General features: G+C 48.3%; 2 protein-coding genes across 2 annotated transcripts; one reads left to right on the top strand and one right to left on the bottom strand.

Moving 5' to 3' along the window:
- The first annotated feature begins 2913 nt into the window (after nucleotides 1-2913).
- F5J12DRAFT_532900 (uncharacterized protein) lies at nucleotides 2914-4726 on the top strand. The gene is made up of 6 exons (XM_051739915.1): nucleotides 2914-2995; nucleotides 3077-3334; nucleotides 3388-3432; nucleotides 3485-3595; nucleotides 3648-4306; nucleotides 4361-4726. The coding sequence occupies exons 2-6, from the start codon at nucleotides 3140-3142 to the stop codon at nucleotides 4626-4628; spliced, it is 1278 nt and encodes a 425-aa protein (XP_051594724.1). The 5' UTR covers nucleotides 2914-2995; nucleotides 3077-3139; the 3' UTR covers nucleotides 4629-4726.
- An 8887-nt stretch (nucleotides 4727-13613) lies between these two features.
- F5J12DRAFT_866418 (calcium ATPase transmembrane domain M-containing protein) lies at nucleotides 13614-17408 on the bottom strand. The gene is made up of 12 exons (XM_051747043.1): nucleotides 17378-17408; nucleotides 17065-17324; nucleotides 16651-17008; nucleotides 16442-16597; nucleotides 15705-16384; nucleotides 15414-15639; nucleotides 14862-15350; nucleotides 14650-14797; nucleotides 14514-14590; nucleotides 14273-14445; nucleotides 13922-14213; nucleotides 13614-13847 (listed from the first exon to the last, which is right to left on the bottom strand). Exons 2-12 carry the CDS (start codon nucleotides 17322-17324, stop codon nucleotides 13821-13823), a joined length of 2886 nt encoding a protein of 961 aa, XP_051594723.1. The 5' UTR covers nucleotides 17378-17408; the 3' UTR covers nucleotides 13614-13820.
- Nucleotides 17409-21746: the final 4338 nt, after the last annotated feature.

The following is a 21746-nucleotide window of genomic DNA, read 5'->3' as shown; positions in this document are numbered from 1 at the left end:
ACACCCGGCCCGGCTGCCCCGCCGCTACTTCGCTGATCGGCGATGCCTCGATCCCAATCACGAGCCCCCCCCACGGTGTTCAGCGTCCATCGGTCGATGAAAATAAGTTATCCTCGCTTCTCCTAGACGTCCTCTCGAGCCTGCGCTGGATAGCTTTTTGCTCCACTGGCTGCGTTTTACACACAAGCAGTGAGGTGAAATGATTAGCGTATTAGCGACACAGTTGGGGTGCGTAAATGGGTAGTTACATGTGATCACGCCCAATTGGTGGGATGCCGTTGTTATGAGGGAAACCCTGCATTGTCCATTTCAATGCGATAATTTCGCACTCATTCTACTAATGGTGGTCACGATAAAATGGGGAGGGGCAACGAGACTCGGATAAATTCCCACGTGTGGCTGCCCGGACGGCCAGCTGGCCTGGGCGTCGGTCGCCCAGCAGGCAAGATTGGATCTGGTGGCTCTAACTAGTTACGTCGTGACCTGCTGTGCGAGAAGTTACACGTATCGGAAGTCCTGCCATTGCAAGATCAAAGTGATCGAGGTTTGGTTTGGCAGTGGCACGATTCTTTTTGTGATTGAGGTGGACCGCTGAGTATTCCAGGTATGTGACCGAAGGACAGTTCCTCTTCCCACTACATCGTCCACTCACAGAGCGGGCACACATGCGTTGGCGAGTCCAACCCACAGAGTCGCCCTTCGAAGATATCACGACCTCTCATATCTTCATCTTAAAATTCCGCGGTCCGTATCCGGTGTCCAGGGAGGAGTCTCGACCTTGTCACTACGGTCGCGCCCCCCTTCCGAGCAAGGGCATGGTTTAGTAAGAAAGCACGTGTCTCCACCCGTCCGGACTGTTCTTTACTCTCCGTATTCGTGTTGATGTGATCGTGGCTCCCGTCCCATCGTGACGACGGTTCGACCTAGGCTAAACTGATGCTCTCTAACGCTTACCTCCTTCTCGGCTTTCTTCTCGTGTCCAATGGGTTCCACCGCCACTCACGCCATACTCGTGTAGGTGCGGGGTCTGCATTCCTTCACAATAAAGCTACGGTAGTCAATGTCCATTCAATGGCGGAGGTGGGTGAGCCACAGACATTCTCTGTAAGTCGCTCCTTTGCCTTATGTTGCTGAATAGAACGTTCACCTCTTACTCGCTAGTGGCGCCCTCATTCAAATCTCTTGGCCACTCGGAGATCCTGTCGAACACTGGCAACTTAATTTTCAAATAACGGTGTTCATTCGGTTGAAAGGGGTTTATTCCAGCACCGGCTGTCTTGCTCCATGCCAGGGCGGACCGACCGCCGTACGCACCGAGCAGCGCCGTCTCTTAGTGCGCACCGTAACAATGAACAAATATGACTATCAACATGGGGTCGCAAGCTACGTGAACAAACAACAGAAGACCGAACGAGATATGACTGAGGAAGAAACCACTCGTCATCAGAATGAAATGGACTTCGTCGCTAGTGAGGAGTGCACCACTTGGATGAGAGCGACGTGACGGATTTGATTGGTCCTGGCCGCATCGTGATCAACAGGTCGTCATAGCCACTATTTGCGTGGGATGCGTGTCACTGCGCAATATTAGTTACTCTTGTGTCTGACAGACAGTAAGCTACCACTGTACTCTTAGTCGGCGGTGATAGATTGCGGTATCAAGTGGGCAAAAAACTGAACTCAAAATTCGAAGGCGGGCGAGGAAAAGTGACAGTGGACACTGACTAGACTCTGATATCGATAACGAGGGGGCGTATCTAAATCTTCCCAGATGCTAAGTGCCTGTTTCGTCCTCAGACTTTACCTAATACCGTAAGTAGAATCCATGGATTACAATGAGTACTTGCTGCCACGTACATGATAGATATGGCACCCAAGTTTGGACTGACGCCCCTAATTCCTCTAGCGGAAGGCTATAACTCTGATAGCATTCGGACAGGTGTCTCCGATGGCAACTTATGGAGGCTTTGCCACCTTGACGACCCTGCGAGGACGGTGATAATGAGTTTCAGGCATCAGATGGTAAGATGATAGCCCTCCGTTTACACTGGTATTTTCTGTCTTTCGATCCCCATCTCGTTTCTCACCTGTCCCAGACACATAAGGAACTAGTCGGTTCAATTCTCCCCTTCCCCGCTTTCTCACATTCGGGAGTCGACACTTAAACGAGGTCCGACTTATTTACTAGAGTGCAGGAGATACTAATCACACAGCAGAAGTATCAGATATTAGATCCACAGTAGCATTGTTTATTACATGAAGGACTTAGATTCAACAGACAAAGAAAAGGATGGTCCTGTATTGCCAAGTACGCTACTTATGTAAAGTTAGGCCAGGACCGCTGCTACCGAGCCACACGCCACATAGGCTTGAGCGGTGGGTGGGCCGCGACCGCCTCAGTGTGGTGTGCACGCATCTGCGGTACTGGGAACAACTGGGAACTCCAATAAATAGGGGTTGCGGGATAAGTGATCCGCGGAGGGGCGGAATTAAACATCTCTCAGTTGAGATATGCCAATTTGAGGAGACCAAGGCGTGGTGGCGAATATATTTATTAGCCAACATGGCGTCGTAGTACCTGTGAACAGCTGTGGTGACTGTGAGATCGACCCTGCATGCACCTACCTACAAATAATCACAAAGCTTACGATGAACATGATTCACTGAATCTTGAGGACTCTTGCCTAAGGAAGTCTCCTTCCAATCAATTCCGGATGTCAGAAGGCGAGTGGCTCCGGCCGGACCACTGCAGTCCTCGCAATTATATTGAGCTTTATATACTGTGACTTCACATAACGCACCTCGGTTTCCATGCAGGTTATTCCGAAGGGGATGACAACGTTGATCGATTGATCGATTGATCCCAGGCCAGAACAGGCAGAAGTTTGAGTCCACGTCCATTACGGCAGTTACGGTTCCCAGCACTCGTCGCAGCCGAGCCACTGCTTTGCACTCAAATGATATCGAGACTATTAGTCACCTGCGATGGGAACTTGTCAGTGGCGAGTTCAGCACACTCTTCCCCTTCGTTCTCTGACTAAAATTAACTGTTTTTTTTCCCTACTTTTTCCTTTAGCGTGGCTATATTCTGAGAGCTCAACGCAATGGTTGGGTCGACTGGTTGGATATATATATATATATGTCTTCGTCGCCGCTTTTCCCCCTGAATCGTAACAACCTTTCCCCTTCTACCATGCCTATGGAATTTAAAGGTACACGGAAGAAGCGGAGTGCTTTAGACACCACCTCATCTCGCCCCGAGGGGGACCATCGCAAACGTCGCCGAAACCGCACCACGCAGTCTTGTCTAAATTGTCATACGTCCAAGCGCATGGTGTGCATTTCCGTGATGGCCTGGTGCATTATGGCTTGATTAACTGTCTTCAGTGTGACCGGAAACGCCCCTGCGGTCGCTGCACACAGCTGGGTCTCGTACGCTTCAATTTGATTCGCTTCGAAATGATGTGGATTATCCTTCTATTAGACAGGGTTATGTGTCTACGAGGTTGACGACCCAAGTCGACGAAGCGATGCTCAAGACGAAAGCTCCCAGCTCCGCAAACGGGTTGCTGAACTTGAGGCTGTCATCCGTGAGGTGCGTGCCCTTTCATTGGCACTTGTAAAAGGTACTGAATACCTGTGCTCAGCTGAAAAATAAGCCCCACCCTCGCTGGGCGCAGAGCGGTTCCACCGTGAGCGAAGAATCCGAGAAGCGGCACACGCGGGCTCTGTCCGACCCACCATCCGCAAGTCCGCAGACGCAGTCTTGTCAAAGATCAGATACGACTGAGCAGGAAACGACTGAGCCGAAGCAGGGGCCTTTTCCAAGAGAATTCCCATTCCAGAAAGATGGTTTTGTGTTTCCTCAAGGGGAATGCCTGGATGACACTGTCTTGAATTTTGGTCTTGGTTTGCCATTCGGTCCTCCGTCTTCACTCATCATGATTCCGATGGATGAGCACACCCAGTCACACGCCGCAGTCAGCGGTGAGCACCAACCGTCCGGCGACTCAGATTTAGCCTCCATCTTTACATCGTACCCTGGTTTGGTGAGTTGCGATGTCAGTCTGGGATTAGATGGGCGACATTACAGTGACTCCCACGTTTCAAAACCAAATAATTCCTCCCGGATCTCCGACAGCCACTGTGGCTGTCTTAACGAAACTACGTACTATACCCCAGTACTAGAGCTCTCTCTTTGGCTGAGAAAAGTAGCAGAAGTGCTAAGCCATTCAAGTAACCATCGGATTGGTGCAACGAGCTGTGCACTTAATCAAAGAATTAGCGACCTCGACCATTTTGTCATGTAAGTTATAAACCCGGTCTGTGGATGACATAGATATTCAAGTATTGCTTATAGCACGGCACTCACTGGGACGACCAATCTTCCAAATCAACAAGCCAGACCATCTTTGGACTCGCGTGCTGGTCCTCCCGCTGGCACATGGGTTCACACTGTGCCACCTTCTTTCCCGGTGAATAGCTGCCCTCTCAACGTATCACCATCGACAATATCCCCTCAATCACTGCACGACTTTCGGCTACGGGACATTTCATCAGCACTTCCCAATTCATCCTCCGTTGTTGCTGATTCTATCATGCCTTGGGAACCCATACGATGTAGCTGAGTATCTACAATAATATAGAGTAACGTGCATGGATTTAAAAGAACCAACCCTCCTACTAGTGTCTGTGCTTGGTCGGTAGCTTACTAACATTCAACCACACGCACCTTCTTTAATGTCAGCAGAATGGCTCCCATTCAACGACATTAACATTGTGCACTTCAACTTATCTCTTCTCCGGCGATCAGTTGGTATGATGAAGTAATTTGCGTTCGTCCGCTTACATAGTTCCCATAATGCTGAGGATCGACCATCCCTCGCTACTCGCTGATCTGGACATGTTGACACTGACTAAATGCAACTTTAATTGGTAACGAAGTTACATCTCAGAAAACAGGCACCACAGCTGCACAGTAATGAGCAGCGGAAGATCAGGATGTCTGTCCAGTCTATTGAAACCTGTACAGGTTGTCAGTAAGTAGAACACTGGTACAGAATGGTAGTCTTACCCTCAGTAATGAACAACCCTACTGAGGGAACTAGGAGAGAAGTGTACAAAGTGTACACTCCAAGGTGATTACGTAAGCACCCAACATCGCACCAAAAATGCGACACAGTTATCAATCTCCAACAGTCATCAAAAGACATTAATGATATTGTTGGAAATATGACTATATGTTCCGACGTCTAGATTGATCCAGACTTACACGTGTATCAACACGTTGTTCGTCACATGACATTCCTTAGCAATCAGCTCCACAAATGATGTCATACTGACATCATATCATACATCATATTCCATGACCTTCTGCACTATTCTTTACTATACTGAGTAGTAGTTTCCTTTTACGCTCTTGGTCCGTGCGTACCTACTCATGTATATAAACTCGGGGATTTCTTCCTCAATCCCCATCGAATCAAGCATTCGTTCTTCACTTGTCTACTCGACAACTGAGCCCCTTCAAGCACTTCAACACTTTAACAAAAGTCTACTACCTTTCTGAATAAAGGCAAGTGTTCGTGCCTTGCTCTTCGTTACTTCCCGTTCCTCTGCGCAATAGGTTATGAGCCCCGCCTATAACTAGGTGGCAAGCTATTTGCGGTATTTGCATAGAGCGATCACTGCCGACAGGCATATCACTATGGATATCGTAGGCCTAGACGCGCTAGGATCGGTAGTAGTAGTTTTCGCTGTCGCTGTTGTGGCAGGCCTTAATCAGGCCGTTTTAATACTTCATTATGGTGGACATGACCCTGCTTATCTACGGGAGCTTGCTATTCGCTCCGTAGCTTTCTGGTTCTCCTTTCTAGGTCTCTCCGCCTGGTGGCGAAGGTGGCAGTTGCTGCTTGAACAGCAGATACTCCGCAGGCTGCTTCTACAGCGCCTTGTTCTTCGTCCACCGACTCCTCCTCCTCATTATTTACATTTTCACCTTCCCGACATCGATTACGACGCTGATCTTGACCCGGTTCCGCCGTACGACGAGTTTGAAGCGCGTAACCTGCCTTCTCCTCGACGTGCACCGACTCCTCTTCCTGAGGAAGTTGCGGCTGTCAACGAGTTGGTTAATCCAGCTGTCGTTCTCGCTGTCGAAGACATCGCTGAGTTCGATTTGCTTTAACTCTCGTTTGCTTTGTCGCAGAACCGGTCTAACTATTTAAAAAGATGTCTCTCGTCGTCGCAAAGAAACTCGAGCTCGCCATCGCTGAGCAAAGAGACGGGATGTATGAGGTGAAATGGAGGAAGTATGCGGTGAAAGAGATCATAGAGTACATTGAGATGTTATATGTACAGGATTGCGCCAGTTGGAGAGAGGCTGTTCCGTCGAGCGTCGGGTTCTTCAAGAAACCAAATCCTGCGACCTATCTCGTTCCTGTTGACACCGTGGAAACAGCGTGGCAGGTAATGCCCCACTTTCCCGGGTTCGAATCGCCATATCTCTATCCAGGGATCCACCTTGCCTACCACGGCTACTTAACCGACTTCTTCCCTAAACTTTCCCATACGTCGTCTCCGCACGCTATAGCTAACTTCAACGGTTGCGATCTTCCCAGTGCCTACTATGAAGATCCTGCCCTCTACTCTGTTCCCGCGTTCACTGTCACCCATGATACATTCGTCTATGTCTATTACAACGTCCATCCCCTCTACGATCCGTGTTTCAACGGCCTCATCCCTCCTCTCTGCGTTTGGAACAAGCATCTTGAATTCCATTTCCGAGGAGCTTGGGATGACGGATCAACGGATGTCCGATGTATCCCAAGGTGGTACCGTGAACGACGACGCGGAGAAGACCGCTTTGATAGCGGTCTCTTTAGGTTTATACGACGGTATAGGGATGAAGCAGATGTGGGAACTTCCCTGCGATACAACTCTTCTAACCGGCATCTTCAGTGGGGTTACGCTCCCGCTGACACTGACTTCGCTTACTGGCCTGGAACAGAAGAGATTTTACGCGATCTCGAACGTGTCATGGACGACTCTACTTATGACTATCTCGCAGCTCCCCGACCTCGCGGAATTTGCACCACAGCTCTTAGCAGAGCTCGCGAAGCTCGCGCCATTTGCCAAAAACTATCCTCTTCCAAATTTGCTGGACGCACCGTACGCATCAGGTGGCCGAAACCATTCGGCAACTAATACGTGTACCTTGTATGAATCTTACAATGTTTTTGAAATTTTAGTAAAGGACAAACATTTTCGTCATTCGGATTGCCTTGCTGTCCCTTATTCGTGTGTGGATCCTTACTTAGGATTCACTGCTGATGGAATCCCTTTACATGACTGTAATTGGAGTTTCATGGCATACCATTATTTTGCTCCGCTAGACTTTTTAAGTCTTGAGCGAAATAATTCTCGCATCTCCTCTTGGAGATTCGCTGAGAAAGGCACACAGGCACCGAAAAATAAAATGGAGAAAAGACGAAATCCTCGTCCTTACTACAAAAACAATTGTACACGTATACGCCGCAAATCTCAACAAGCTAGAGCATCTGCTCGGAGAATCAAGACACGCAGTCATGAATTAAATCCTCCATCCTTTTCGACTCATCCCATTTATTCGTATCTTTACGAACATTTGCTTATGGACCTGTGACATTAGATGTCCGAAGGTCTCTCTAAGCAAATCCCAAAACTCAATGGTCTTAACTGGGCCTCTTGGTCGGTTCTCATGAAAGCCTATATGCAAACTCTTGGAATCATGGGAGTTGTTGATGGCACAATTGCACAACCCGCAGCTGGAGACCCTACTCTCCCTGCTTGGGTAACTTCTGATACCCGTGCTCAGGGTATTTTGACCTTGTACTGCGATCCAATGATCGCAATGTCAATCGATGGACACGCGACTTCTCATCTCAAATGGGAAGCTCTTAAATCTGCATATGGAGCTCCTTCCGCCATGACTACTTTCATGGAGTTCCAACGGCTCATCCGCATCCAGATCAAACCAAAGGATGACATCATGCAGAAGATTGCGGAGATTACTATGCTCATTTCCGCAATCAGCGCTCAGGGCATTGCCCTTAATGACAAAATGAAAGCGCTAATTTTAGTCCATTCGATGACTCAAGCCTGGGAACAGGCTCTGGTCAATATCCTTTCTTCTATTGCCGCCGATCAACTTTCCCCTGATACTGTCATACCTCGAATGAAAGAAGTCTGGGCCCATAAATTGGGCAAATCTATGCTTCCTCAACAGGAAAAGGCTGGGTCGTCATCAACCACAGTCAAACAAGAATCCAATTCTCTCCTGGCACGCATGAATAAGCCGCCTCTTTGCCAAGTCTGCAGAGGTGCACATAATACTTCTGATCATCAGTCTGGATCAGGATCAGGATCCTTTCGCGGTTACCGTGGAGGTCGCGGAAGAGGTCGCGGAGGTCGTGGACGTGGACGTGGAAATTATACTCCCTATCAACAAGCACCGCAGCCAGGTTCTGGTTCTCGTGGCCGAAGCCAAAACCGTCACCGAGGCAAGGGCAAAGCCCGAGCCCATAATTTAGAAGTCGAAGGTGCTGAAACTATCGACGCGGCCTACATAGAGGAACTTCCTGAAGATTCCTACTATGGGCAAAATTCTTACGAACCTGAGTATACTGCTCAAGGTCAAGAATTTTATCATAATGTGGCTGCTGCTTTCGAAGCAGATGATTTCGATATCACTGCTTTAAATGTTCCACCTCGCGAACCTTCCCCTGAATATTCTCTCCCGGATCCTACTCCGGTTGAACGAGTCTATTCCTCCGACCTCAATACATACCTCGGACAACATGTCATTACTGACACCGAGATGTATGATCCTGATTTGTCCCGCCAAGATTTAACTATGGCGATGGAAGCTATTGGGGAATCCCCCAATTATCCAGTTGATGTCACAACCGGAAATCTCGCTCCTTGGTATCTGGAGGAAATTCAGAATTTCCAACCAGATCAAGTTGAGTCAGTACCGATTCGTGTTAATATTCCTGGCTCTAATATCTGCCAATGTTCCATCTGTCGCCGAACAGCCAAGTCTTGCGTCCGACTGGGTCTATCCCTTTCGGAACCACAACAATGGAGCGACTCGGACTCTCATCCGAGGACGATTTCCCTTCCCCCTGCTAAGCAGGACGGGATATGTCAGAGTGGTTCCTTCGAATCCTCAGTACGAATGGGAAATTCCGTTTTGGCTGGCGAGAACATGGTGGAGACTGGGAATGCAAAGGACTATGGCAATGCGTCTGCGACGCAACAACGGACTTTTAATCTCTCTTCCCCTCGACTTCGAGGACAGAATAGTAGAGACGGAGGACCTCTCCGCAAATCCGTATTATTAAAAGCCGCTAAAAAGCGTGCTAAGCCAATGTCCTTAATGAAATTTCACGAATCAGTGCCAGAACTTCCTGTTGTAAAACCTATACGTATAAAGCATAATCCAGACATCGAGTATGATCCCAACGAATCTGCATCTGGGTACTTACCCATGCAGTTCGATGGTCATGCTTTCGATTCTTATGACTGTTACCCTTTTGGTGTGACATCATATTCGAATCTCAAAAAGAACCTTCCAAAGGGTGAGTCATTATGGATGTTGGATTCTGGAGCTTCACACCATGTGACTCCTTTCAAAACTGATTTCCTGACCTATCGAGAATTCAAAAATCCACCTTTGGCTTCTACTGCAGGCACTAAAAAGGTTCAACTTCTCGGTCAAGGAACAGTGGTTATTCGCCTTGAAAATGGCAGTAACCTTCCACTGCATAATGTTGTTTATAGCCCTCTCTTTTCAAAGAGATTATGTTCACGAAATGCGCTCCTCAATAACGGGTATAGGAGCACAGCGACTCTTACTAGCGAAACTATCAGAGCACCAGATGGCCGGATTGTTCTTGAAGCAAAAGTAGCTTCACCGACTTCACCTCTTCACTGGTTTGTGGGCGTACCGCTTCCACCTACCACTGCCTATGGGGTCCTTTGCCCTCTGGTCAAGGAATCTCAAGAGTCTCTTTGGCATAATCGCATGTGTCACCCTGCAAATGCAGTTCTCCGACACATTCGCAGATTAGGTCTTAAAAACGAAATACAAATACAGGGGGAGACTTCTTCTTGTAAAGGTTGCGCACAGGGCAAACTTTCTTCCGAAGCTTTCAAACCTTCCTGGAAACGAGCAACTAAACCTCTTGAGTTGGTTCATGCCGACTTGATGGAATTACCTGTCGAATCTTACTTTCGGTCCAAATATATTCTAACCCTCTTGGATGATTTTTCGTCCTACGGTTTCTGTCTCTACCTTCGCAACAAATCCGACACTTATACTGCTTTTGCCAACTGGCTGGTGTCTGTGCAAAATACTACTGGACATCATCTTCTTGCGCTCCGTTTGGATCGAGGGGGAGAATTTATGGGTCAAACCTTCAAAGCGCTCCTTTCTTCGTGCAGCATTACCCATTATCTTTCTATTGCCGACCAGCCACAGCAAAATGGTCGTGCTGAACGCTTTAATCGGACTATTTCCGAAAAAGCAGGGACCATTCGACACCATGCTTGTGTTCCAAAACGCTTCTGGAACTTCGCTTTCGACTGTGCACTACATGTGTATAATCGAACTCCTCTCAAGAGGATTATATTCAAGACTCCGGTTGAACTATTCTTAGGAAAAGTCCCGGACATTACCTATTTCCGCACCTTTGGCTGCAAAGCCTTTGTATGGGTTCCTAAAGAACAAAGAAAAGATAAATTGGAACCACATGCAGTCGAAATGGTATTTTTAGGCTATGAACCTAATACCAAAGGATATCGGTTCCTCAATGGACAAAAGATTATTCTTTCTCATACTGCAAAATTCGTAGAAGACTCTTTTCCTTTTTGCTCTGGTCAACAAAAATCCGAAACCTTTGACCCCGATACCGAAGATGACCATAATTCTGAAACTTCCGACTCTGAAAGCCTTCATTCACTTCCAGATCCTGATCAGATCCAACAGGCGCCTCATCACCACCAACCACCTCGTCCTAATATTCCTCCACAACAAAACCCACAGCAGAGACCTCCGGACCACAATAATAGAGGTCAACAAAGAAGAGCACCTGCTGCTGCACCACCAGTCGACCCTCGTCATCTTAGGCATCCTCATCAACCTGAGTTTATTCAAGGAGACTCGCGCAATGTTCGCAGAGCTCATCCTCCTGCCGATGACAGAGAACCTCGTCCAAAGCGTCGTTTTATACCAGTATCTCGTCCTGGGAATCTCTATGGAGACAGACCCCCAGTAGAAATCGAACGAGATATTCAAAGAAATCGGGATCAAGCACAACAGTGGATTCGTAATGCTGAACAACATGCTCGCAATTCTAGAGAAGATATTTGGAGATATGCAGAAGAGCGAAGGCCTCCTTCTCCGAGACTTCCTCCTGCTCTTATTCCTCCTGAAGTTCCTCGTCAGTGGACTGAACATCCACAAGGAACTACTCCTACATCTCCTGGATCACCTCTTACTCCACTTCCGGAAACTCCTTCTTCACCTATAGGCATGCCAGACCAACAGGTTCAAATGCCAGGTCCTGAAATGCATCCTTTTGAGTTTGCATTGGCTGCCAGGATAAAAGAATCACCGGAACACTTTAAAGATGTGCTAAAGTTATCTCCCGATTTGCAAAAGAAATGGTTTGACGCTATGAAAGACGAAATAAGGTCTATTGAAGAAAGACAAGTATGGACTTTGGTGGATCCTCCTAGAGATCGGAAACCAGTCAAGTGTCGATGGGTTTTCGCAATCAAAAGCGATGGTCGTTATAAAGCTCGTCTTGTGGCTAAAGGCTTTACACAAGAATTCGGTACCGACTTTGAAGATACCTTCTCTCCAGTGGCTCGCTTCGAAACTGTTCGCATTCTACTTGCATTCGCTGCCCAAAGAAATTGGGACACAGAAGCACTGGATGTTAAAACCGCTTTCCTATATGGAAACCTTGATGAAGAAATTTATATGGAGCAACCAGAAGGATTCAAAGTTTCGGGTCAAGAACACAAGGTTTATCGGTTGCTTAGAGCCCTATATGGCTTAAAGCAAGCTGCGCTGGCATGGAATAAAGCCCTGCATCAATCTCTATTAGCAATGGGCTACATTCATTCCAAAGTGGATGCTGGAATTTATATCCATACTTCAAAAGCTGGAATTGTCATTTTCCTCGTCTATGTCGACGATGGACTCTTTCTAGGATCGGACAAACGTCTTCTCAAAGCCAAGAAAGAACAATTCATGAAGAAATGGGAATCTCGAGATCTTGGTGAAGTCAAGGAATACCTTGGCATTCAAATTCACCGCAATCGATCCAAAAAGGAACTTTACCTTGATCAAATCCCGTATGTCAAAAAGGTTATTAAAAGATTTAATATGGAGACTGCTCGAAATGTTCGCACTCCATTACCTTCGGGATATCAACCGGAAAAAGCACCCGCAGATTATCAAGCCACATCTTCTCTTCAGTCCCAATATCAATCCATCATTGGATCTTTGCTTTATATGGCACTCGGTACTCGTCCCGATATTGCCTTTGCGGTTATTCGCATGTCACAATATATGGCAAATCCTACCGAAGATCACCGAAATAAAGCCTTGCATATAGTTCGCTATATTGCATCTACTCCAAAATTGGCTTTATACTATTTGGGACTTGAATCTCGAATCTATGGCTTCGCAGATTCTGATTGGGCTGCAAATAAAGACACTCGTCATTCCACAACCGGTTATACCATGTTCCTCGGATCATCCCTTATTTCTTGGCGTTCTAGAAAACAGAAGACGATTGCGCTCTCCTCCACAGAAGCCGAGTATATGGCTTTATGTGATGCTGCACGTCAAATCAAATGGCTCTCTATGCTATTTGACGAACTTAAACTCAAGACCGAAAAGACTATCCTCTACTGCGATAATATGGGAGCTCGCTTTATTGCTGAGAATCCTGTATCGGACGGTCGTTCTAAACATATCGACGTCCAGTGGCACTTCGTTCGTGAATGTGTTCAAGATGGTTTGTTCGGTATTGAATACGTTCAAACTGACAAACAAAAAGCAGACGGTCTTACGAAATCTTTGACGTGGCAAAAATTTGAAACTAATCGCTCGTCAATGGGTCTAGTTACCCTACCATTTTAGAGCGAGGGGGAGTGTTGGAAATATGACTATATGTTCCGACGTCTAGATTGATCCAGACTTACACGTGTATCAACACGTTGTTCGTCACATGACATTCCTTAGCAATCAGCTCCACAAATGATGTCATACTGACATCATATCATATGTCATATTCCATGACCTTCTGCACTATTCTTTACTATACTGAGTAGTAGTTTCCTTTTACGCTCTTGGTCCGTGCGTACCTACTCATGTATATAAACTCGGGGATTTCTTCCTCAATCCCCATCGAATCAAGCATTCGTTCTTCACTTGTCTACTCGACAACTGAGCCCCTTCAAGCACTTCAACACTTTAACAAAAGTCTACTACCTTTCTGAATAAAGGCAAGTGTTCGTGCCTTGCTCTTCGTTACTTCCCGTTCCTCTGCGCAATAGATATACCCTCATCCCCGAAGTTTTATCTATCTATATATGTTAATACAGATGATGGAATAATCACATCCCTCCATATTATGCGGAGTACCGTTTTCTCGTATACCAGAGACCGACCTGTCGAACGCTAGCAAAAGTACGCTCGCTTTCGTTTCTATTCTACGCCAGTAAGAGTGTATAGGTCCGCGTCGAAGGCCGATCCAGAGACGTTACCACGCCATCTTGGCGATGAAAGACTATGTCATATCAGACATCAGCTCACCTGACCACAGGCGACACAAGGGGGGGAACACAGAGAAAGGACACTCACGTTCGGCCAAGCTCTCACGCATGCCTTCCTCACTTCATCCATACACAATATCCCCAAAGCAAATCCAAACGGCGGACCCCAGAACATCCTCGGAATCGGCGTCGTGGAGAAGACCTTCTGCAATCCTGGGCCGTACAGGTTCACGACAGCGATGAGAGCAGTACCGATCATGCCGACCGGGACAAGGAGGTTTCGACGGGGACCCCAGAGTGGGTTGGAGTGTAAGATGGAGACACGCCTGTTACGGATGGCGAGGAGGGATCCATATTGGATGAATACCATCGTAACATAGCTACGTGCGTGGCACGTTCGTTAGTATCCAGTTGAGTAGAGGAAAAAGGAGATACACACTAGATGCATTGTCCCCTGTTCACAAAGGTCGTCAGCTCATCGAGGGTATATCCTTTCCATCCGTCCGACCACTTGTTATACACCAATATAACATCATAAAATCCGAGTCCCTGCTGACGCATGTAGACGAACCACATGGACATAGCACAAGGCCATGCCATGAGACCAAGGAACTGCGTTCATAGCATAGAAGTTAGACAATACAGCACGTGAGGGAAGACCGAGGTTTGAAGGAATGTACCAAATAGATTTGGAAGAACAACCTCCAATCTGTCAATCGATCCGTGCGTGCATTCCGCGGCTTCCTCAACATCAGGTCTGATCATACCAATCAGTTAATTCATCATCGAGTCAAAAACATAAACCAATCGACGTACCAGCCTCGGCTTTTTCATACATCAGCGAAATGGACATGACAACGTCATTGGTAATCGAGAAGCAGACTTGGAGGTAAGATGAAAGCGGGATTTGCATGCCAAGTAAAACGTTGGAGAGCACGGCCATGAATTCCGTGTACGACCCAACCTGCCAGGTTCCAATAGGTCGTCAATCCGGCGAAGTCGAGGAAAAGAGGAGGAAAGCAGCTCACAGGCATCAGGTACAACGTTACCTTCTTCAAATTATCAAATACTAATCTTCCCATCTCAATTGCTACTGGAATACTCGCAAAATCATTCTTCAACAATACCAGTGCCGCAGCTTCCTTTGCGACATCGCTTCCAGCACCCATGGCCACGCCAATGTCCGCCGCTTTGAGCGCCGGGGCGTCATTGACACCGTCACCTGTGACGGCAACGGTATTATCGCCGCGCGCTTTGATCGACTCAACAATTTTCATTTTTTGGTCAGGCGTTGTGCGTGCAAAAACGAGTTCAGTGTAGTGAGAGAGGATGATATCCCAGTCGTGAGGTGTAAGGGAGGTGACATCCTCGCCTGTTAGAACAAGCGAACGGATGGGGTCGTCGGGGGACGGTTTGATCAGAGGTGCAGGGATGGTGCCGGAAGGGAATTTCCCTGACAGAACAGGTGATCGAACATCTGCGATCGTGTCGATCTGTTGTTGAGTGACGATCCCAACCTATCGCCTATCCTGTCAGCATTTCCGCAGTCCAGAAGAGAAAAGAGGGGAAGCTAGACACACCTGCCTCGCAATAGCCACGGCCGTCAACCTGAAATCTCCAGTAACCATGAAAACCCTCACACCTGCCCTCCTGATCACCTCGATCGCGGACGGGACATCCTCACGGGGAGGATCACGAATCCCAACGAGCGCAACGAGTGTGAGGGAATGGAGATCGCTGTAGAGACTTTCCTCGAGATCGGAAGGTGGAAGGGAAGATTTGAATAGCGGAAGTGGTTTTTGACATCTTTCCATGTTCCCCATCGACAGCATGTTAATAACGAAGAGCAAAAAGTATAGTAACGAACGCACAGAGCCAATACTCTCTGTCCCTCGGAAGACCACTCGCTCTGCATCGCACCAAGCCTCTCTCGTTCAGCCTCCCCAAACGGGATAACCGATCCGTCCGACAACATCACCGTCCCGCAGGCTGGGAAGAGGATGTCAGGGGCGCCTTTGACGAACATCCATGTTCCTTCCTGTGTTGGTACTACGTCTGGTTCGCGTTTCCGAGATTCTTTCTTCTCGATTGCGGCGTCTCCCACCTCGTCCACCATTGCGGCAACAGAAGTGTCTCGCACAACGGTCATCATCCACTTATTTTTCGAATTGAACGGGATCTCGAATGCTTTGACATACTTCCCCGAATTCTCCCTTGCCGTGCTATCCACGGCAGAGAGCGAGGTTGCAAATTTGAGGATGGCAGTGTCAGTGGGGTCTCCTTTGATCGTAGGCTCTGAGTCTGGGGTAGATTTTTCGTTCGTAGAAGAATCATGAGACGAAGCAAACTTGGCCCCGTTACAGAGACGTGTAATGGCATGAAGAACGTGGACAGGGTTGGAGGAGAAAGAAGTGAGCGGAGAGGGCGAACGCGTCTGCGAGGCAGATCCAGTGGAAGTCGGCGCAATGGTGCATGAAAGTGCATCGGTAAAGTTCGCAATAAAATCTTTAGCGCTGTAGGCGGCATCCAGGAACGCGACGGACTCGACAGCCTGCAGAACATTTTTTTCGTGAGTGAGACGGTGAAGTGACGTGAGAACACTTCGCACCATCTTTCCAGCGGTCAATGTCCCCGTTTTGTCCGAACATAATACGGAGATACATCCCAATGTTTCGATAGTGGCGAGATTTTTGACGAGGACGTGGCGCTTAGACATGCGCCGGGCGATGACTGTGAGAGAAAGCGCGACACAGACAGGGAGGCCCTGTATGATTGCATCAGTTTCGGCGAATGAGACAGGAAGGATGTGATGCTTACCTGCGGCACGAACGCTGTCAAACACCCAATCGAATTAACGATCGCGATCGACACCGTATCATATCCCGGATAACTCGTCCTCAACCACACGCCAAACAACAATAAACTGAGACAGAACAAACTCAAAGCGACGGCTGAGATGACTTTCGTGAAGAACCAAATCTCTTTTTGGATGGTGGTAAGTTTGAACTTGGTTTCCCCGGACATTGAGACAAGGCGACCCATGACGGTTCTGTCTCCGGTGGCAAAGACGATGCCGTGGCAAGTGCCCTGCGTGACGAACGTGGAGGTGAGCGCGAGGTTGCGGGTTTCGAGAGCGTTATCTGCGGTGGAGTCGAGAGAGCCAGGGACCATATCACTAAGGAAAATGTTAACCCAGCCTCGAGGGTGGTACGGACGTAGGGACGGACGCACCTCTCGCCAGTCAACAAGGAACGATCGAACTTGAGGTCGGAAGACATTTGCACAATGCGCAAGTCGGCGGGGACGCGTTCGCCGGTGGAGAGGACGACGATGTCTCCAACGACAATGTCATTGGCAGGTACGAGCTGTTGCTTGCCTTCACGAATGACGGAAGCTTCTTCTGCAATGAGAGATTTGATGGATTTCATGATCCTGCTGGCGTTCCAGTCGACAAGAGCATAGAATGTGGCTGAGACGATGATGACGATCATCTGGGCGAGAGGTGGGATGAGTGAGTGCACGGAAAGGGACAAAAGGGACTGACGAGGAGGGTGGCGACACCAAGGTTAAATACGAGCGGGGGTTGACCGAGTGGTTTGTACGACAGCTGGACATGGTTAGTAGGGGACTAAGGACCGACGGTCAAGCGGGACATACGATGGTGACGACGAAGGCGATCCACATGAGAAAGTTGAAACCACCGAAGACATAGTTCAATGCCTTGAGCCAGTACTTCGTCGGAGGAGAGCTGATGATGTTCTTTCCATCGGATTTCAATTTTCTCTGTACAGCTGCCGCTTCGAGACCGACGGTGGGGTGGCACGAGTACCTATTGTAGACCTGATCTGATGGGATGAGGTGGACATCGATCGCTGCGATGGCATCAGTAGGATCCTTGGACTTCTTTGGCTTCTGAGGAAGCTGTCGCTCATCGACGCGAATCGATAGCGTACGGTAGCTATAGAAAGAAGCTCAGGTGATGGCAACCAGCGACGCTATTGTAGGCTGGCGACGCACCCGATCTGAATGCCATATCCCTGTGGACGTTCTCTCTCCGTCGACTTGCTCAACGTCTTTTCCATCCCAACGACGGGTGTGAGATGCAATTGGGAAGTTGAGTCGCCTTTTTATATTATCTCGTTCGCCTTATCTTTCGGTCGGTTTCTCCATGACAGCCGTACAACAGAGCGATTTTCGCCATTCCTGCCAGTGAGTTGATTTTGCCATTCGGGCATCGCCGCTGCACCCGTGCCTGTGTAATAACCTGCGCAACGTGCAAGTACGACATCGCACTCTCAGCTGTTGAAGCGCAACTGATGATAAGATCATAGAGCCTCGTGGTCTAGTCGTCGTACCTGGCACATTTCCCGCCACCGGCACGCGTGATCGCCAGTCAGAACGGGTGTGCTTACGTAATCTTCTGCACCGGGACTTGTACCCTCCGGCCTGACGTCATATCGACCCTTGCACGTTGGGTGTATGCACACAGATAGAGCTCACCTCCAGTGGATTCTTTATCCGCTCCAGGAATCAGGCCTCTCCATCTCAGCCAGATCGTTTACCCTGAAACCATTCCGCGCCACGTCTGGCGCGAATGCAGCGCGAGAAATGCGATTGCACTAACAGTAATTTTGGCCACAAACCACCTGGCCTTCCGGGCTTCGATGGACTCGCAATTTTGTTGCCGTTTGGCAAGCAACGTACACAGGCCGTTTCTTACCAGCACTCACGGCTACGGACTCAATCAAATGCAGACAAATCCAACTCCGACTCCTTACGACCGAACGTGCGAGGTTCATCTCGTCACCTCACTATTGTGCCATCACATCGTAACGGCGCCACTGCCTGCAGTTCCAGTGACTATTTTTGTACTGGTTCTGGCGTGATGACAATTCTGTCCCCTCACCCGACTCATTTAAGGTCCAATCTAGCTCGGTCCTCGAATTGTACGTATCACTCGTTCACAATCCCAGCCACCACCTATCGCTCCATCGCTCCATCGCTGTTGACACTTTTGACGCTCATAGATAAGCCTTCGTCTTGACATGTCGCAACCACTGCTGGAATCAACTCCTAGTAAGTAGCAGTCGCTGAACCATGAAGTTTTCGTGGCTGCCGAACGTATGTCTCCTCAGAATTCTCCAAACCTCGTGAACTTTCGGGAAATCCCCCGCACCAAACTCCAGCGTCACGTACAAGCACCGAGAAACCAAGCAATACGGTGTAATAGTTGTTTCGGATTTTTCTCCAGCTCCACCATTTGCGGCCGATCGTGAGTGTCTCAGAGAGGCGGATGTCATCATACGTACCAAACACAACTACTCCATACCGTAACAAATTCTACATTTGCTTTAAACAACAAATTGCGCTACTCGCATGAAAGCTAGCATGGAGTCTGCTCCAACCATCCGACAGTCCTCTGCTGCAGAGCAGTCTATTTGTAACTTACTTGATACTCCTTCTAGCAACGGAGTCTGTTAGAGTTGCTCTGGAACACGCCGCTCAATCCTGAACAGCGTCCAAGGGAAGTGGTATAACGTTTGAAGTAATGTGTTACCGGTGTGGGAATCCTAAGCTCCGTGAAATGCCATCTAACCATGTCCCTCTTTGTCTCGTGCTGGGCGTGGAACCACTTGCGTATCTCTCTCTCGTCCCACTGCCTACATAGTTTGTGGGCAACCATAACAGATGGTATGCCTTGAGCACGAACAATTGAGGGTGTGCAGTGTTAGATTTGGCAAGTCGCTCAGTAGCCTTTCGTTCACTAATTGATGCTACTTTTCCTTACCAGTGGGAAACACTTACCAGTTTACTGGGTCTACAAGACCACTGTACTTAGTTGTTTCGAGTGCTGACAATACAGCACATGTAATTTTTGGTTTATTGTCTCCAAATGTTTCATATGTATAATTAATGGTACAAGCACTCACGCTATGACCGTGCTTGTAGTTTCAATACCGGGTTCAACACCCGTGTCTCACCCTTTTGTTTCGTATAGCATATTTAACTTGTTACTGTAGTAACACCACCTCAGACAGTTTGCCACTCGCGCACTCGACTGAGATCTTGCTATAGATTTCTGTGAGGTTATGAGCCCTGAGCTCTAATAGCCTATACAACATCTCACCATTGTTTTCGATATTCTTGCTGCCAACTGACCCTCGTCCCCCCCCCCACAAATGACTACTGCCATCCCTGTCACCACCGACACACTCCCTGGGCAATGTCCTGAAACTTGACATCAAAGTGTGCAAACTGGGCAATCTTCTCCCTTTCGCTTCCAGACCACCGTCGAAAGCTAAGGAATTGTGGTCCCATTTCGATGGCACCTCTCCTTGCCCTGTCGGCATGACCTCCACTGATCAGGATGGATTCATAACCTGTAGTCCCTCCCGATGCTGATGAACTCACTAAGTGACAAAAAAGCGAAAATATGGTGAAACACTTACTTACCCAATGGATCCCTGATTCCACTGCACTCTGGGTGCATAGCCTTAACAGCATTGCAGCTATGTGGAATGAAATCATTCGTGAATACACGGAGAAGGGTGCTTATGCACAGACTGACCTTCACACGAAGTTTCTAAACTTGCAGTGCCCTGTTGACAGTGACATCCGCCAGTTCTTGGACAATCTGCATACAAAGAGAGATGAGTTAGTTGCCGTCAGCATACAGATCAAAGAAAAGGATTACCGCTCGACCATCATCCAATCACTGCCTAAGTACCTTGCCAGCTTTGCATCTGGACAGCTAGCAACTGCACGCCTGTACAGCCTGACACAAACTATCGACCCCGACGTTCTCATCTCCTTGATCATTGAAGAGTCTGAGTGCAAAAGTCACAAAGAGACTTGGCATGCACGATCCAAAGCCAAGAATCGCAATGGCAACGAAGCCATGTCATTGACCCCTGGAAATTCTTTCAGAAGGGGGAGAGGAAATGGAAGAAATGGTAGTCGAGGGGGTAGCTCCAGAGGGCATGCTTGCCAGCGAGGCCCCTGCTGGAACTGTGGGTTGAGGGAACACTACAAATCTCAATGTCCTGATCTTGACAAAACAAAGAAAGAAAGCTTACCTGCTGCCACCAAGGGATCTGTGCATGCTGTAACACTTGATTCTGATGAAGAGGGTGCCTTCTCGGTGCATGCCCTGGATGAACTCGACAATGAGGGTTTGCTCCCTGACTTGCTGAGCGTATTGTCAGACGACGATGATGTTGATCGACGCTGCTTCATCACCACCAACAAAGACTGGTTCAGCGAGATGGGGGATGTGGATGACGAGCACTCACCCCATGGCGATGCTTCAAATCATGTCGAGCCCACTAACACCTCCCCAGAGTTCGCGAACCTCATAAATGACAGCCCCATTGGTACACCTGTCATTGAACTCTATGATTCCAGATCCACTTGACACATCTCCCCTTACAAGGAGAAGTTCGAGACGTTGGTGATGATACCACCCAAGTCATTCTTGGCTGCCAACAAACAACTCTTTGATGCTATGGCTATGGGGGAGTTAGTCATAGAGGTGCCGAATGGGTACGATGTAACTAAACTGTGACTCACCAAAGTACTATACTCACCTGAGGTCGGATACACCCTCGTGTCTGTCAGCTGCCTTGACCAGCTAGGCTACTCTGTCACCTTCGCTGAAGGTACCTGTACCATCAGGAACCCTGCCAATGATGTTGTTGGTCGCATCCCTAAGTCTAAAGCCAGGCTCTATCATGTCGTCCACAACGACGATCGCAACAGTGCAAACACAGCAGCTGAATCAATAACTGTGATGGAACTTCACTGTAGGATGGGACACATTTCTCCGTCTGTCGCTCATCGCCTAGCTGAAAAGGGACTTGTATCAGGTTTGAAGTTCAACTTGTCAAAAGATGAGCTGACCTTCTGTGAAGCCT

This window comes from Pisolithus orientalis (genome assembly GCF_024613125.1).
Source record: "Pisolithus orientalis strain OTSU chromosome Unknown F5J12scaffold_79, whole genome shotgun sequence".
Lineage (NCBI taxonomy): Eukaryota > Fungi > Basidiomycota > Agaricomycetes > Boletales > Pisolithaceae > Pisolithus > Pisolithus orientalis.
The sequence above is the reverse complement of the archived record's forward strand: the minus strand, read 5'-3'. Positions and strand labels throughout refer to the sequence as shown.

What these genes read in the sequence shown, in the direction of transcription:
- F5J12DRAFT_532900 (XM_051739915.1), top strand. Translation starts at nt 3,140, where the DNA reads ATGTCTTCGTCGCCGCTTTTCCCCCTGAATCGTAACAACCTTTCCCCT. An exon ending in GCTGCACACAGCTGGGTCTC is followed by an intron (nt 3,433 to 3,484) that starts GTACGCTTCAAT and finishes TCCTTCTATTAG; the next exon opens with ACAGGGTTATGTGTCTACGA. An exon ending in GACCTCGACCATTTTGTCAT is followed by an intron (nt 4,307 to 4,360) that starts GTAAGTTATAAA and finishes TATTGCTTATAG; the next exon opens with CACGGCACTCACTGGGACGA.
- F5J12DRAFT_866418 (XM_051747043.1), bottom strand. Translation starts at nt 17,324, where the DNA reads ATGATCGTCATCATCGTCTCAGCCACATTCTATGCTCTTGTCGACTGG. An exon ending in TCCTTGTTGACTGGCGAGAG is followed by an intron (nt 17,009 to 17,064) that starts GTGCGTCCGTCC and finishes CATTTTCCTTAG; the next exon opens with TGATATGGTCCCTGGCTCTC. An exon ending in GTATGAAAAAGCCGAGGCTG is followed by an intron (nt 14,591 to 14,649) that starts GTACGTCGATTG and finishes TGGTATGATCAG; the next exon opens with ACCTGATGTTGAGGAAGCCG.